Below are 18,263 nucleotides of genomic sequence, written 5' to 3' on the forward strand. Positions count from 1 at the left end.
TATGTTGTATGTAATTAATACCTCATGACCACACGCAATGACGACCCTTAAACTTGTACTTGTAAAAGGTCGTTTTGAATTAGGTTAATTTTTAAAAAAGTAGCACGAATGGCATTTCTGTCACAAACCCGTGAGAAAATGTCGATGCATTTGCTTTATTTTGCCAGCAAGCAAGAGTATAACACATTATTGATTAAAGGGATTCAATTAACGTCCCCGCAAAGTCAACGCCCACCAATCACCTCAAAAGTGTGTCTCCACCTCCCTTTTGTTAGGAAAACAGCTTATATAAATATATCGAACCGGAGGTTACATGGTCCAGTTGGACGTCCACTCAGAGCTATACTGCCATTTTAACCATTTCACCCCCAGTCCTCCCCTCAGCTTGAAAGCCTTCTGATCTAGCACCCTGGCCGCCACTAACTTTAGTGGAACAGGAGCTGGCTGACCTTTTTGGAAGTCTTACTAGTCCCTCACCTGATTATATTGTCCTTGACTGCCTCAATGAGAATATTACAGCGCATTTGGAAGAACTATCTTGAACTAAACAGATGTGGACATGATACTTTCACATTTTGTTATGGATCCGTGCTTGTGGCCTTACATCAACGCAATGAGATTTTTTTTCGAAGATGACTCGAGCATTGATGACTGAATAAGCATGTTCGGAGCGGCACCGGTCCACCTGGTTGCGCACCTGGTCCCCCAGAGACGCACATCCAGAGCGCGGCTTTGACTGTCCCCCCCACCCCTTCCCCCGAAATGATTACAGTCATGTCTCCCACCATGGTGGAGCATAACACCTTGGATACCATGTGCTTGAACAAATACTGCAACAGCTCCTCCTCGTCGTCCAGCTCCGAGAACGACAAGAAGATTCTGACCAAGCTGAAGCTTAGCGTGGCAGATGACTACCCGAAGAAGAACGCGGAGATCTTGAGCGGACAGTATGGGACCAACGTGCTGCTGATCGGAGCGGCGCTCATGCTGGCCCTGGCCCACCACAGCCCCTCGGTCAAGGAGGATCACCTGCTGTCCTTCATCACCTGCCTCATGATCCTGCAGCTCATTTGGATGATGTGGTACATCCTGGTGCGAGACAGGCACGAGCACACGCGCACTGAGAAAGATGTTCACGCCACCACATGCTGGATCAGAGGTGAGCCTCCACATTATCATTACACGTGGACAATCTACAAAGACATCCAATGCAGAATTCTGCCTTTACTAATACGATAATGCTCAGTTTTGATTGGCATGTATAGTACACAAACGCAATACAGTACCTCACGTGCCAATAAGACATGAAGTGCAACTCTGTAATACACAATTTAAAAACAATATAATCACCTTTTCAATTGATGCTGACAGTGTTATCACATCTTTGTAAAGGTAGATTTATCCTGGATACCATTAGATTGTACTAGAAAGTCACTCGTACTAGAAAGACACTCGAAAGTAAAGTTTTGAGTGACTTTGTGTTAACATCACTTTCTGATTTAAAAAAAATACTTCTAGGTTTTCCCCCAAATCAATTTTCATTGAGTTGCCTGTTTTATCATCAAGCAGGCACACAAATTGGGTGAAATAAAAGTGGGTCTGCTGTGTTCCTTTACCACCAGTTTACTGTATGTTGTGGAAATGCATGATGCAGTCCTACTTGTATACCTTTTCAATGTTGGCTTGTGTTCCCAACTGCAAATATTGCATGACCTTCATTTCTCATGTTTTCCATAGGTGGTTTGACTCTTCTTGCACTCCTCTCGTTGATTATGGACGTGTTTCGAATCGGATATTATGTTGGTTATCAATCTTGCGTGTCGGCTGTTCTCGGGGTGTATCCTGTCATCCATGCAACTCACACTATAGCACAGGTAAGTTTGCACCACACTTTCATGCAGGGGTGTTCAAACTTTTTCCACTGATGGCCACATACTGAAAAAGTTTTGATATTTTTGTATATATATTTCAAATTTTGTAAAAAGGCTTTAAAAATTCATGGTTTGAATTTCATGGCTTCACTCAATCATGGTTTTTCGCAGTAAGGCCTATCCATCCATCCATCCATCCATCCATTCATTCATTCATTCATTCATTCATTCATTCATTCATTCTTTCATTCATTTTCTATACGATGCCACTCTTTTCATCAAGTCCTGTTTAATTACCAACTGGTCAACAATTGTTAGTAAAAAAAAATGCATATTGCAGCACATTTTACATATTCTTGGCCTAAAGTAAGAAGCACTTTCAAGCATGAAAATGTTTAATTGAATAAAAATAGGTAGGCATTCAGAAGACGCATTCATTAGCGTGATATGTAGTATTGTACACTGGTCACAAGGTGTCAGTAATGTTACTATCAGTACATTTACATGCACTAACAATATTGCATGAATTGGCATAAAACTAGCTTTTAAACATGCATGTAAACGCCTCAAAGGGATAGTTCGGATTTTTTGACATGAAGTTGTATGACATAATCATCGGCAGTGGACTATATCAACGGTGACTGGTCGGATTTCCGTGACGAGGAACGTAGTTCTGCTTAGTGGCTCCGTCATTTAAGTAGAGTTTGGCTTCTCAAGAGAAACAAGCGACTAGCTCTCTGAAAACAAGCCCAAAACAACAAGAAACTTGGGAATTTGCAGGCATTTGTACGAAAAAAAAAGCTACCCGGAGTAATAGGTGAATGTGGCAACGCTGGCCGAGATGCTTGCTTATATGTGAAGTAACAGGTCAACTGGAAAAGACTAAAGTTACAGCATAAGCGCCATCTAGCGTTTTGGAGGGCACACAGCGCATGGCCAATAATTGCGGTAGAGATGTAGTGCAGTGCATATAAACGGACGTCAAAAACTGGCGAAACCAAATTATTTCAGTAATCTTTGACTGGCTTGGAAATATTGACGAGACTATAGCTACAGCAGGAAGTAAAAACAACAAGAAAATCCCCCAATGCTTACGTGTGAGTCTATGTTATGTCGTATTGATGTCTGTTTTATTTTCTTTTACTATGACTACTATATTGGGTAATACAAGTGTAAAGGTGACTGTACGGTGTTAGTTCATGTATAGAGGGCTCTAATAATGTTAAAAACCATATGGAAGGTCTGTAACCTTGTCTAGCTACAAAAATAGTCCATTTATAAATGAAGAATCCTACTTTGTGGAAATTATCAATTGATAATTTGGTAAACGTGGGTAAACAAGGGATTACTGTATATGTTTAAAGCCAAAGCTTTGTGTTAGTAATCAGAATTTCAGCCTTTTCTCTCTACAATTGTGCTTTTTGCTTCATTTTCTTCCCCATTTTTGCAGTTTTTCTTGTTGTTTAATTTTACTTCTACAATAAAAAATGAACCGCAGGCCGCAAATAGCCCCCGGCCACACTTTGGACACCCCTGATGTAATAATACTCGAGCAGTGTTTCGAGTGGCACTTAACCAAGCAGGTCTTCACATAGTATGCTCTTTGTTGTTCATGTGGGTCCAGAGTTTGTGTGACAGTATAATCACTTCATTGTTCATGTTGTGAATGAAATGACTCGGCTAAGTTTTGGTTCAAAGACATTTGAAAAGTATTTTGTCAAGCTTTCTTTCTGCTAAAGTGACTTCATGTTGTTGTGATTAGGTGCACTTTCTCTGGTTTCACATCAAAGATGTCATCAAGAGTTTTGAGACATTCGAGAGGTATGTGGAATATGCAGTCATCACTAAAAAAAAAGCTCATTGTCCAATGCGTGCAGTAGTATATTAACCTTTTTTGTGCAACTCTTCATCTTTTTAGATTTGGTGTAATCCATGCAGTCTTTACCAACCTCCTCCTGTGGTGCAGCGGTGTGATGTCAGAAGCCGAGCACTTTTTGAACAACCATAAAAGAAGGCTCTCTGCCCTGGGCTATGGAAACCTCACTATAGGTAAGGGCCAGGGGTCGATTGTTGGCTTGTACCTGGAAGAAAAGTACAATAGTTCACTTGAGAACTTGCATCAATGGATAAAAGCAAAAAGGAGGGAGAGAAGGGCTGCAAGCTGGGCAGGTCTTGTTTGCGTTGAACGTCTCTCTCTATTAGGTTTCAGGAGACACACTGTGTTGCTAGTGCTGAGGGGCTCCCTCACTAACCCTTTCTACACACTTTAGCCACCACCACCCTCCTTGGCAACTCCCCGCTTGACCTCACACGTCTTTGTCCCACAGGCTGCTTAGTCCCAAGGGCGCTGCAATTACAGTAACTGATACATCTAAGCTGAGGGTTGGGGGGTTCAGGTGCTTCTCCTCATATCCGGCTGACTGTGAGGCAGGCTGCACCCTGACTGTTGTTCCCTTTTTTAATTAAAGGTGCAGGACCATAGTGGTGGCCCTTGGTGGGGGAGAGGGTGCATGGTAGGTGGGAGCACACGGCTGGGTTTTGTAAAGATGATCTGAGGAGGGTAAAGGCATCACCGTAGCAGACTGTTGTTAAAGTTTTAGAGAGTATACTTTAAGTGAGTAATAGCTACAGACCATCAAGAGGCAACTTAGTTGAACATCTTATTTAACATCAGAATTTTTTCCTGAAATCTGATAACATTGAATTAAAAAGAAATCCTATTGTGAGTCCATCAGAAATTAATTTTATTAAGATTTTGCCACACTATCCTGTCTGTTTCACTATGAGTTGTATAAATACAGGCGGAAATATGTGAAATTTTAGCTTTTGCTCTGGTACAAATGATTGTTTTTGTTTAGCAAAAGTTGTCCATCCACCCACTTCAACATGCCGTTTTAAAAAGTAAATTGGACCAAATATTAAGCATTAAATTGTATTTTCACCTAAAGTGTTAGTATCATGAGTATCACCGTGTTACCATGTCTGCCTCACAGTCAGGAGATCCAGGTTTGAATCACCGTTGGAACATCTGCGTGGAGTTTGCATGTTCCCCATGTGCTTGTGTGGGTTTTCTCCTGGTACTCTGGTTTCCTCTCACAATCCAAAAACATGCAAGTTAGACTCTAAATCAGGGGTGTCCAAACCTTTTCCACTGAGGGCGGCTTACTGACAAACAGCCACGACTGGCGAAACCCACAGCCAACATGCAGCAAACCACGCACACGGGAGGCGACGAGCGGCTGCGACCAGCCACACCGGCGAGCGACGCACCCACATCCAGAGAGAATCGTACGAGTCTACCACAGTTTAGATTGGCTGTCAGATGTGGAGGGAATTTGGGGATATCAGAGTAGTTCAGAGGAGGAAAAGCAGCCAGTGAATGCGTCGCCCACCCGTGCAGGCGGCCCGCCTCGTGCCGGTGACGAGCCTCTCTCCTCCCGTGTGTGACGCCCATAAGGCGATAGCCCGAAAAGTGATTGGATTAGTCAGATTGCCTGGGGGTCCTGCTGGAGGGCAATCAAGCTGCTCTCGCATCCAAATTGTCCTTAAATTGCCTGATTCTCTTGAGTTTCACCAGTGATTTTGAAAAAGTAAATCAAATATGTTTTTGTCTAAATTGTATGGTTCCCATAAACGTGGGCCCCCCCCACGACCACATGCAAGCTTGCTTTTCATTCAGGATTTCAGTTAATAATGTGAGAACACTAGAAAGAAATGCATTCTGAAATACAAAATGTGAGTTGTGGATGCCAGCATTTTGTTAATTCATCCACCTTCTATGCAGCTTATCCTCATTCGGGTCGCGGGTATGCTGGAGCCTATCCCAGCTGACTTCAGGCGAGAGGCGGGGTACACCCTGGACTGGTCGCCTGCCAATCGCTGGGCACATATAGACAAACAATCATTCACACTCACTTTCATACCTATGGACAATTTAGAGTCTCCAATTAACCTAACATGCGTGTTTTTGGAATGTGGGAGGAAACCGGAGTACCCGGAGAAAACCCACACACGCACAGGGAGAACATGCAAACTCCACACAGAGGTACCCAATGGATATTCGAACCCAGATCTTTCCGATCTCCTGACTGTGTGGCAAACATGCTAACCACTAGGCCACCGTGCGGCCCCCATTTTACTTTTTTTTCTTAATGTTCTGGTAAAACAAGCATATTTGCTTTGTTTGGGTTGAAATAAGCTATGAAAATAAATGTTAGAAAATGAGTAGCTTTTGGCCATTTTCATTTTGTAAAAGTAGATCTCACAAGACAAAACCCTGGTGATCCCTGATATAGCCGATAGTACATTTAAACATTTACATTTAATCTATGTGATCGGTATCGGTATCTACCAATTTCACTTATGAATGATCGGTATCGGTATCGGCAGCATAAAACCCTGATCTCAGGATGCCTAATAATCACGCTAACTTATTGTGGAACAGATCAGCAAATAGCACATTTCTGCGACACATTACTTCTTATTATGCACTGTTCTCCTTTCTTGTGTACAATTGTTCAAAAATATTTCCATTGCATAAAACAGCTGAGAGATGATGATTTTGTTAAATATTTAATGCACAGTGTAGTTAATCACGCCAAAAAAACACCCATTTCTGCTTGCATGTGTTTGTCATTGCAGTTCATACGGAGCTTGACTGTAACTGCACCACCAGCACGTGCTCCATGTTCTCCAGCAGCCTCTACTATCTCTATCCTTTCAACATTGAATACCACATCTTTGTCTCCGCCATGCTCTTTGTTATGTGGAAGAACATTGGCCGGACCATTGACCTGTCTTCAAATCGGAAAAGGCTTGCAACTAAAACCCAAGGTTTGACCCTAGGACCCATTCTAGGTCTTGTCGCCTTTGCCAGCACTATTGGGATTTTGGTGGTTTACATAACGCATGTGGAGGGGTCCCTCCAAACACGGCGGTCTGCCATTTCCATGTTCTACATTTATGGCATCGTCATGCTTGTGTTTATGTGCTCTGCCTGTGCTTCGGGTCTGCTCATATACCGAGCAGATCACATGCCACTGGACAATTCGAAGAACCCCTCCAGGCAGCTGGACACAGAACTGTTGTTTGGCTCCTCCATTGGATCCTGGTTCATGTCATGGTGCAGCGTTGTGGCTGTGCTGGGAGCCAACAGCAGCCCCCCTTACCGCTGGACCAATTTTACCTATTCTCTGCTCGTTGTGTTGGAGAAGTGCATCCAGAACCTCTTCATCATTGAGTCCCTCTACCGCCAGCAGGAAGATGCTGGGCGGGACGACCCAGAGTTGGCGGCGTCACCAGAAATCTTCTCAGTGACGTCGTCTCTGGCTCCACCTTACAACGGCATCTTCAACCGAGCCTATGACGCTCCTGACAGAGCTTGTGTCGCCATGGAGAGCGAGCAGGAAGAGAACGGACAGGTGTACAAATGTCCAAGGAAGCCCTCTGACCATCCTCTGCCCTTCGGAAAGCATGCGGTGGAAGCCCCAAACATGAAGAGGCAAATCCTGAAAAACATTGCCGTCTTCTTGATTATGGGCAACATCTCGGTAAGCCCTTCTGCCGTTCTGGCTTTTCTGTGCCATTTTGACCATTTTATTCTTCTTTCCGGTGGAGTATTCACTAGCAATTTCTATCACATGTGTGAGGGAAACATAAGATAGCTTAGCTTGGTTTATGAGGGCTGAAAACATCTGGCTTTGTCAGATAGAAGCAAATATCTACAATTCTCAAAAAAGTACCATGATGGGCAAACTAGTTTCCAAGTGACAAATTGATGGGGTTTTTTTTTGGTAATAACTATGAACTGAGGTTTTTAACAACAACCTATGAAAAAATGAATAAGTCAAAACACACCGATGGTAGATTCTGATCTGACAGAACCAAGGTATCTGTTACCATGTGTTCTGCTGTATCTGTGTATCTGCTTATACTATTCCTTTAAAGCAGGGGTCTCTAGCTCAATTTCACTGGGGGCCAGTGGACGTAGAGTCCGGCTGAGGCTGGGCCGCATCAAGTATTGGGAGTAGGGCTGGGAATCTCAGGGTACCTCACGATACGATACAATTCACAACACATCCATGTGATGACACCACTGTTAGTTCAGTGTTGGTGTTTACTTGCCCCTGTAAGTATGTAAGTAACACTGAGCTTGCCCGGATGTTGCGGGCTGCAGTTACACTACTCTTTGATGTCCAGTCACGGGCCGCAAGATACGATTTGGTGGGCAGCAAATGGCCCGCGGGCCGCAAGTTTGAGACCCCTGCTTTAAAGGCTGAATTCAAACATTTAACCAATTGTACTTTTACACTGGCATCTGTTTCTAGGCTTTACACAAAGACTAGCATACCTCTTTATGCAAATGAGTGCCGGACATTAAAGAAATGTGTATGCTTGTTTCAGCTGTGGATCCTCCCCGCTTTTGGTTGTCGGCCACAGTACGAAAATGGGCTGGAACAGGAGACCTTCGGCTTCAGCGTATGGACTACAACCCTCAATTTTGCGGTTCCTTTAAACCTTTTCTACCGCATGCACTCAGTGGCTTCTCTCTTAGAGGTCTTCCGGCGGGTCTGACTTGAGAAACAGACAATGGGCAATGCACAAAAACAAAAACTTGCCACCCGCCGGCTCCTGTGAGTGTTTCACAGCATGGCTCAAACATTCCCCACTTGAAAGTAAGCCATGGCAACACACACGGCATACTGTAGATTCCTTAGTGTAAGGATTATTCAACATATTAACCTGTGTTCCTTGAAGATGACCTTGTACAGTGTGGGGTTTTGAAAGACTCTTAAAGAATTTATAAAGGGGCTTTTTATGCGGTTTGTTCTTTTTCAGTTAGTCTTCTTGACTTTGCGCGTCATCCTGTGACACGCACATTACGTGCACCCGATTGTATTGTCGACCTCATGGTTTAAAATACAACATGATCTGATAGCACTGTACTTTCTAATATGTGCAATGTTGCAACCCTTTATCCATCGTTGATATGCATTTGGAATGCAAATTGTTCATGAATGATGTTCTCATTTACTACGGTAGAAATATATAATGCATTTTTTTCCCTTAAAGTCTCAGTATATTTTAAAATCTCAGAGGACAACCTCAGCTCGGTACCATGTATTTAGAACTGTAAGCACTCCCTGAGAGAAACGACGCATGCCAAGATCTGTGTTTCGGAAAATATGGCATAAAATTGTCCAAAAGGTTCCACATCTCCACCGAGCTGCATGAAAATACTGTGTTTATTTGATCCCATTGTAATGCTGAGCTTTTGGGACCATTTGACGTATAGTTCTCAACATAATCTAGCCTTTGTATCCCAGTATACCAAGGGTGCAATTGCTAAAACCATTAGTTTTGACATTTGGTGCTTCTATGGCAAAAAGCAGTAAAATGCCCACTGGGTTATACTTGTAGTTCCAGAATTATTTAGAATTCATATGTGACATGCTGGTGAAATACAGCACCAGATGTATAGTATGTTTACGTTTCCTTTGAAGGTAAATGGCAGTTTGTTAAACGGACTGCATTTTTGTGTTTATTCTATCGTCAAGGTTTTCAGAGTGCTTAGCCTTATTCATCCAGTACAGTCGTAACCGTTTCATTTTCACCCTGATGGGTGTTCAGACACCCATCAGGGTCAGGATTTGTGGTGCAGCCAGGAATTGAATCATAAATCAAATGCAAAGTCTATCACTTGAACCAGGCTTGAGTTCTCGTTTAGAGATTTACACTAATTGATTCATTGAGTCAAATCTCCAGCAAAGGTTCTCGCTCTGGTGCTCTCCGCAATCCTCTCGGTAAGTGCCAACATACAGGCCTAAATCGCTTGCTTCTGTCAGTGAAATACTGACGTCTTTATGAGTGCTCATCAAAATCATCATTCTGACTTTGACTGTGATGCAATTTTGTGAAAATCAGATGAACTGGTGCTCATCGGCAAATATTTGTACAGTAGGGCTGAAATAAATAATAGTTTTTATTCATACAAAAGTTCTCGAATGTGTTATTTGAGTGGGCCACACGGACAGACCGACCTTCGCTACAGGTGCATCTCAGTTAATTATACACTAAATTAAAGAACTGAAATATTTCACTGTGTGTAGTGAATTTGTAGAATATAAGAGTTGCACTTTCTGAATTGAACTCCAGAAATAAACCTACAGTACAGTCGTGGAAAACATGATTAGACCACCCTTGTTTCTTCAGTTTCTTGTTCATTTTAATGCCTGATACAACTAAAGGTACCTTTTTTTGGACAAATATAACAGAGTTGAGAATGACATTTTTTGGCAGTACAATGCTATAGCTGTTCTTGTAAGAACTGAAGTGATTTTGGTTATCAAGAAAACCATGGAAGTTGTTTTTTCCATGACTGTATCGGCTTGGTCGCTGTGCATGTTGCAGTAAACAAAGCTACCACAAGGTGTCATTACTTACACACGTTTGTACTGGACTCAGTCAAAGGAATCCAAACGTTCATGCAATAACAGTGGGCAGATCATTTTAAACGCATTTAAAAAAAAATCAAACTATTAAAGTGGCGATATCAAGTTGAGAATGAAAAAGCAATGACGTTCGGGTGCTTATTTTTACTATAATGTAAACAGCGGGGTTCTTCCATGTGAGAGACATGTGTTCTTTGCTTATTCACATTAAATTCATATGATTCACTTGACTGTATATCTCTGACTTAAATCTTATTCACATGTTGAGTCTGTTCGGTCGAGTGTGTGTGTGTCGACCTTTTAGACTAGGTTACTCCAGTGAATTTCGCATTGGGCGTCAGGGGAGATGGGGGTGGGGTGGGGGGGATTTTGACGTCATGTCAGACCGATTTGACAGCCACGCAGACTGGTCTAAAAATACCCGTGACGTAGTAAAGCCGGTAACCGTGCCGCTGCCTTGGCGCAGACCATTCATTGCGTGTCCACTGGGAGTGTGAATGCGACTCACCTTAAGGCATCCAGCACCAGCTGGAAAAAAAAATGTTTGAAAATGCTAACATATTTGGCCGATGTTGACAATGTTAGTAAGTGCAATGTGTGGCAAACTATAGGCAAGAAGCGCCATGACGCATTCAGGACCATGGACAGTTCACGACATCATACAGAAGCTATGATCGTCCTAAAATGTTCCTGGCAGAAATGATTTGTTTTTACAACTATTTACTCTGCTCCTTTCACTTGCACTCTAGACGTGTCAGACAATCACCCGGGGCTCTTTTTTTCCACAAGAGAAGACCCTGGGAATGTTGCAGGCGTTCTCACACCCCTTTTTCTAACGCAGTGCGTAACACCAAAAGAGGCGTGATGCACCTGACAGTGGTTAGTTGAGTGCATTGACAGTGGGCATCCCTCCTTACTCATTCACACAGTGTGAGTGGGTCATACAGGACCTGGCTGCAACATGAGCACGCCGGTCCATGCTGAGTTCCAGCCGCTCGGTGGTGCGCCCGGTGCGTGGCTTTGCTCACTTTTAACACGCTCCTCTCGCTCCCGCCATGCGCCTTCCACGGGAACGATGCGGTGAGCCCACGGTGATGGAAGTGACCGTACTTTTGCGCGGGGCTGCGGGATGCGGCTCCACCTGAAGCGGCGTATGGAGAACCCAGCGAAGTATCTCTCATCGGTGCAGGGGACCAACTCCGCGCCGGCGCCGCTCGGAGAGACGATGTGGAACGGCACCGAATCGGAGGCGACGGATGACGGCGGGAGGGACGTGGTGCTGCGCGCCGTGACGGGATGTCTGCTCTTCCTCCTCATCCTGTGGACGCTGCTGGGGAACATTCTGGTGTGCTCCGCGGTGCTGCGCACCCGCCACCTACGGACCAAAGTCACCAACATCTTCATAGTGTCCCTGGCGCTGTCTGATCTGTTCGTGGCCGTGCTGGTGATGCCGTGGAAGGCTGTGGCGGAGGTGGCTGGATACTGGCCGTTTGGCACTTTTTGTAACGTCTGGGTGGCTTTTGACATTATGTGCTCCACTGCCTCCATCCTCAACCTCTGCATCATAAGTGTGGACAGATACTGGGCCATCTCCAGTCCCTTTCGATATGAGAGGAAAATGACCCAGAGAGTTGCATTTGTCATGATTAGCATCACTTGGACTCTGTCAGTGCTCATTTCATTCATACCTGTTCAGCTCAACTGGCACAAAGCCAGCGGGGACGACATAGCCGGGACACACAACTCCTCTGCTGGTCGCCAGACGGAGAACTGTGACTCCAGCCTAAGCAGAGAATACGCCATCTCGTCATCCTTGATTAGTTTCTACATCCCCGTGGCAATAATGATTGTGACTTACACCAGAATATACCGGATTGCCCAAATCCAAATTAGGAGAATAGCGTCTCTGGAGAGAGCTGCAGAACACGCGCAAAGTTGCAGGACGAACAGAATAGAGTGCCAACACCACAACACTTTAAAAACCTCCATCAAGCGGGAAACCAAAGTGTTCAAAACCCTCTCTGTGATAATGGGGGTCTTCGTGTGTTGCTGGTTGCCCTTCTTTGTTCTCAATTGCATGGTTCCCTTCTGTGACAAGCCGCCCACAGACCAGGACGCGGGCCTGCCGTGCGTCAGCGAGACCACCTTCGACGTGTTTGTGTGGTTCGGCTGGACCAACTCCTCCCTCAACCCCATCATTTATGCATTCAACGCCGAGTTTAGGAAAGCCTTTGCCAGCTTATTGGGTTGTCGCTACTTCTGCTCCAGCACGCCGGTAGAAACCGTTAACATCAGCAATGAGCTGGTGTCCTACAACCAAGACACCATGTTCCACAAGGAGATCGCCAACGCTTATGTCAACATGATCCCCAACGTGGTGGAATGTATTGACTGTGAGGAGACTTTTGACAGGCTCTCGCAGTTTTCTGTCAATAATGACGCCACAGACTCTGTGTGTGACTTGGAGGACTGTGAGGCTGTTATTAGTCTTGATCGGATGTCACCATTCACTCCCAATGGATTACATTAACTCCAGCTCCATACCCCCCATCATGCTTAATTGGATGTACTGGTAGTTACGTCAGTCCTTTCACTTCCTGACAACTGAGGTCCACACAAATAGGGGTACACTGGAGTCAATTTCCGCTCCTTGAGGCACAATTAATGTAAAAGGGATACTTCTTGGTAACTCTTTGTACCTTTTCCAGGGAGTCCAAGCTGCCACGGGTACACTCCACTCCAGTGACACGCCATTGTACTCCTAAAGACAAAATTACATCCTTTTTTCTGAGTGGACTGAGCAGCACTTACGTCTACGTGACTCATGGACACTCGGGCAGGGTTCATGTGTTGACAACCACCAGGCAATCCTGCTGCCGCTTTGCCTCATGTGTGACGCATACTGTTATTGTTCTGAAAGTGACGTGTAGGTGTTCATCTCCACGAGTCAAGTCTGTGTTCATTTGTTCAAAGGTTCGATGTCGTTGAAACTGGTGTTCTCTTTCTTCAAGGCTTGTTTCATGTCTGTCGGCAACAGGGAGGGGACATATTTGTAAAGAGCGCTTCAAATTGGAAGAAAGACCAAAAAAAAAAGTCTAGTTGAGTAACAAATCGGATGTTTTTTGATGGACTTTTGAACTCTGTACTCCCTCAGAATCTTTGTTTCACCCTTTTTACATAACTCCAATCCTACTCCGTAAATACTCACTAAATACATCTCAATCAATTAGAATATTTTTGAAAGCAAATTTATTTCAGTAGTTCAATTCAAAAAATAAAATTCTTACCGTGGTCATTAATAGGTCGTCTGCGGGCCACACCCGGCCTGTCAAAGCTTATTATTTGGCTCGCCAAACATCACCCAAATAATGTACAGTCGTCCGTCGCCACACTGCACTTTGAATTTCGCTGCTTTGCTCTACCACGGCTTTTTAAAAGATATGAATTTATCAATTATTGCCGTTTCGTGGTTGATCACAACCTATATTTGTCAAAAATATAAGCAAATTGTACCTATTTTTGGCCTAAATAAACTAAAATACAAATATATGACATTCATTGGTCTACACTGGTCACTAAGTATCACTAATATTATATTATCCACCGCAAAAAGTTCCGGAACTGAAAAAAAAACCCATCAACCACAAGTAACTCTCCCAATGCCAACATGTGAGTCTATAATATGTCTTATTTTCTCTGATTCTGTCTACTATATTTGGTAATACAAGTGTAAAGGTGACTATAGGGGTGTTATTCCATGTCCAGAGAGCTCTTAACGTGTTAAAAACCATATTTAGAAGATCTGAAATAGTTTTTTTTTAGGCTCTAACTACGAATATATTCCGTTTATAAATAAGGATTCCTACTTTGCGGAAATTCACTTATCATAGTCGGGTCTGGAACCAATTAACCTCGATAAACAAGAGATGACTGTAAACCCTAGGTTCCCAAAGCAGGGTACGACAGTTGGCATAGCGGGTATGTGAATAAAAACGGAAAACAATTAGCGCCTAACACTGATAAGTGCGCCTGAATGCCTCACAGCACAGAGCGGAACGAAGGAAGCTGTTCATTGATCTGTGTGTGTTATGTGAATAAGTTAGTAAGTTTGATGATTATGTTGTGCAGTAAGACTGTTTAATCTTGAAGATTTAATTTATATTGGTGTTCCAACGCCCGCACTGTGAAAATCTGTCAATGCATGTGGTGTCAGGATGAGGGGGTGGGGATCCCCGCTAAAACGAGGCTTTATCGCTGCTTGTATGTACTTTTATACTTTGGATACTGCTTTATCATGTTTGTTAAACTTCCCCTTTCAATTTGGTATCAAATTAATATGCAGACTCAAATCACAACAATTTCAAGTGAACAAAAGTGAAGCTGAAGTTCAACCCATTCAAACGGAAGAATCCCAACATTCGGCTGAAATAGAAAATATGTAGGACCAAAAACCTGACCATGCAAAATACACATTTTTGAACCAGAATGACTTCGTATAAAATTCATTAACCAATCAGTCATCTTCAATATTAATGAATATTAATGAAGATGAAAAAAGGTTTGTTTTTGCAGCAGTAGGGGGTTTCAAGTGAAACGTCTGAAGGGGTACGCGACTGTGAACAGTTTGGGGACCACTCCTGTAAACCGTTCTTCAGTCTAACCAGAGAAGTGCTGGTTCTTGCAGTACTTCCTCCGCTCCGCAGGGAGCGAGGTGTAAGCGTCACAATGACGCAGCAGTAGAAGGTTAAACAAATATGGTGCTATGATATAATATGAGTCTGCTCACACAGATACATGCTAAGAAATACAGTATAAATATATATCAAATTTACTATATATATAATTTTTTTGGTCACCCCACGGTGTCTGCGGAAATGTAATTGAGTACCCCTGTTCTATAGATTCACTACACACTTTTTTAATGTCTTAATAATTTTAATGATTATAATTTACAGCTAATAAAAATGCCAAATTCAGTATCTCATAAAATGTGAACATTTAAAAAAAACAACAACAACAACTAAGTTTAATATTGTAGACGACTGGTTCACATTCTAATCCAAAAAATGACCTGCAAAAACCTCCTGAGCCTGTAATTGGTCTCTTTGTCTTAAAGGGATAGTTTGTATTTTTTGACATGAAGTTGTATGACGTCCCCATCAGCACTGTAGTCCAATAACAGCGACTTACCCCCCACTTGGGATACGCATATTGTTTTGAGAAGCCAAACTCTTGACTTAATTGTCCCCAGCAACTAAGTGGAACTACGTTCTTCATCACAGAAATCGGACCACAGCTGGACTTAGGAGACCAAGCGGGGGGGCAAGTCGCTGTTATTGGACTACAATGCTGATGGGGGTGTCATACAACTTCATGTCAGAAAATCTGAACTACCCCTTTAACTGAACTCCTGAAATCAAATGCATTTTGCACAATATTCTAATAAATTGAGATGCACTATGACAACCTTTTGCTGCTTAACAATGTATCCAAAACCCACCTTTCAACTGCGTGTGAAAACTGCGGGTAGCCTTACTGAAAGTGCAAAGCAGACAGTTTAATCCAATGCAGTCGGTTCAGCGCCTTATAGCTCATTTAAAGAATGAAATGTGTTGCATAGAGTTGATGTTACATGATGCCAAAATGCAGTATTAAAGTGTTTACCTGTATCCTGCGCCCCACACGACTCCTGTAGGTCACCGCAGGGACTTTTATGCTGATGGGGGAATATTATCCAATTGCACAAAATCAACAACAGTTGACTATGGTGCCACTGATTCAAATGAAGAAGTAAAATCAGTGGTAGCTGTCCTGTCTGCCATTGACGCCAAAACTATTGAATGGTTTTGTTTTATCATTCTTAAGACTTGCATTCAACAGACTTTACTGAATGACCAAAGATTTCAAAGCACTAATCAATAGGTCAGACTCAATAAAGTGGCTTGTTTTTCAATGGACAACATATGAGGCCCCTGGGCCAATGCAACTGGATGTCACAGATGTCTGGATGCATGACCTCACTTCTCCGTCATTGTATTGTACAGGTGACCTGAATGTATATTACTGTCCTTTAAACAGTGAATGGTGTCCATTATTTGCTTAATAAAATGCTATCACACCGAAAGGGTGGAGTGGTATCTACGTAGCTATTATCAATCACCTTGTATCTTATCCTTGCATTCTTCAATACGCCTGTATTTATTGTTTGCTTTACACCATATCTGGCCTCCCGTCTACTTTGGACATACTCGCTCGCATGCACCACATCAGCGTAGTGAAGAGTCTGAATGTTTCGCCGTTTCTGGCGCTTGAATGTCATTATGTACCGCTGGAATTGACATGCAGATGACTGTCATTTTCAGCGTGCAAGACATACGAATAGGCCATAACTGTAAATGTCATTGCTGTTTTCCATTATAGTGTCTCGCTCGGTACGTTTTCCAGAAATTTACACAATCAGTTACTTCCCCTCATCAGGGGTGTTGACATTGTGTCAGTGTGTGTGTCTCTTAAAGGGCCTGACAGTAAATAACGAGTCAAGGTCATAGCGAAGGATTCTTTATGTAGATGTTGAACAGAAGATACAACGCATATTTTCCAATGCCGGTGACGTCATGTGCTCCACACTGCAACGACGCTCGATAGCTCAGAATGTTTGCGGTCTGTAATTATTTCCATGTTTTGCCTTTGGATTGGAAATATGCGATTTGGGCTAAGGTGTCTTAACTTTAATACTTCTAATCTAATGTGTTTCTTTCACGCTGCGTTGGTGCAACAACATAATAAGCGACCACCGGTGACACGCCGAGTGAGCCCAGTTGACCATTTCACTGACCGTATTAGTCCACAGGCGTCACACTCAATTGCGCAGGGGTCCAAAACTCAAAGCCTACTTCAGGCTGTGGGCCAAACTGGACATTACTCCCCACTCCACCCCCAGACTTTGTATCTTTCTTATTATTTATCCTGAAATTTTCAACGCTTGTTAATTTCTGCATATTGAAAGCGTAAAAACCTTAAATTCTTCTTGTCCTTTTCACCAACATAAACGGTGAACAAAGCACACTCATATGCATCATCAGTGCACACACGCCGACGCTCGTGTGAAGTTGCCACCGTGACAGGACATGCCCCAATAATCCGGGCTGAAAAAATAGCAGTTAGTGTGGTCAGATTTTTAGAAAATGTCTCATCAGCACTAACGACTACATAAGTAGCCAACCTACACACCTTTTATCCTTGTTCCCGTACACGCAATGCCGGAATTGGAACATTCCAATATAATGCACCCTTGTGGTTGGGACAAGATCAGCATGACAGCTGGTAAATGTGTCTCTATGTGAACATACATAAAAAAAAAAACTTCACTTGTATGGATGGACATTTCCTTACTTTTTTCTTTTTTCTTTTTTCTTACACCTCTTCGTCATTCTCTCAATGTCCGGGCAAAAGCTACAGTATTTTAAATCAACACAAAACCTAGAGTTGTCAGTGGATTAAAATATTTAATTGTGATTAATCACATTTTGTCCACAGTTAACTCATAATTAATTTCACTTAATCACAGGTAGAAATAAGTTTTTACTGTTACAAATGATTACAGTTCCTTTTCCTTAGTTTGTTATGGTAAGAAAATGATTTAAATCTGAACAAAAGGCATCCCAAAAATGAGGTTTAGAGGTTTCATTGTGTTATATTTAAATTTCTTCGACATTTAAGCATGAACCTTTGTAGAAAAACAAACAAGTGATGAAAATATGAATACATAATTATGTTCCTCCAGGCAAAGATGTGTCCTTGCAAAACAAAAAAGTGAAAGGTGGTTTGACCTCAATATTCAGTCATGACAGGAGGGCTGGAGAGGAGGTGGGGGCAGCCTTTGGGAGCTTACACCACCCGTCAGGTCACATTCATCAAAATCACTCTCTGCACGTGTATGTAT

General features: G+C 42.9%; 2 protein-coding genes across 2 annotated transcripts; both read left to right on the top strand.

Moving 5' to 3' along the window:
* The first annotated feature begins 774 nt into the window (after nucleotides 1-774).
* Nucleotides 775-9,624, top strand: otop1 (otopetrin 1). The gene is made up of 6 exons (XM_054784850.1): nucleotides 775-1,159; nucleotides 1,738-1,874; nucleotides 3,634-3,692; nucleotides 3,790-3,920; nucleotides 6,513-7,420; nucleotides 8,274-9,624. The coding sequence occupies exons 1-6, from the start codon at nucleotides 775-777 to the stop codon at nucleotides 8,442-8,444; spliced, it is 1,791 nt and encodes a 596-aa protein (XP_054640825.1). The 3' UTR covers nucleotides 8,445-9,624.
* Nucleotides 9,625-11,210: 1,586 nt separating this feature from the next.
* Nucleotides 11,211-16,433, top strand: drd5a (dopamine receptor D5a). The gene has a single exon (XM_054785831.1). The coding sequence runs from the start codon at nucleotides 11,451-11,453 to the stop codon at nucleotides 12,849-12,851; it is 1,401 nt and encodes a 466-aa protein (XP_054641806.1). The 5' UTR covers nucleotides 11,211-11,450; the 3' UTR covers nucleotides 12,852-16,433.
* Nucleotides 16,434-18,263: the final 1,830 nt, after the last annotated feature.

This window comes from Dunckerocampus dactyliophorus, chromosome 8, assembly GCF_027744805.1.
Source record: "Dunckerocampus dactyliophorus isolate RoL2022-P2 chromosome 8, RoL_Ddac_1.1, whole genome shotgun sequence".
NCBI lineage: Eukaryota > Metazoa > Chordata > Actinopteri > Syngnathiformes > Syngnathidae > Dunckerocampus > Dunckerocampus dactyliophorus.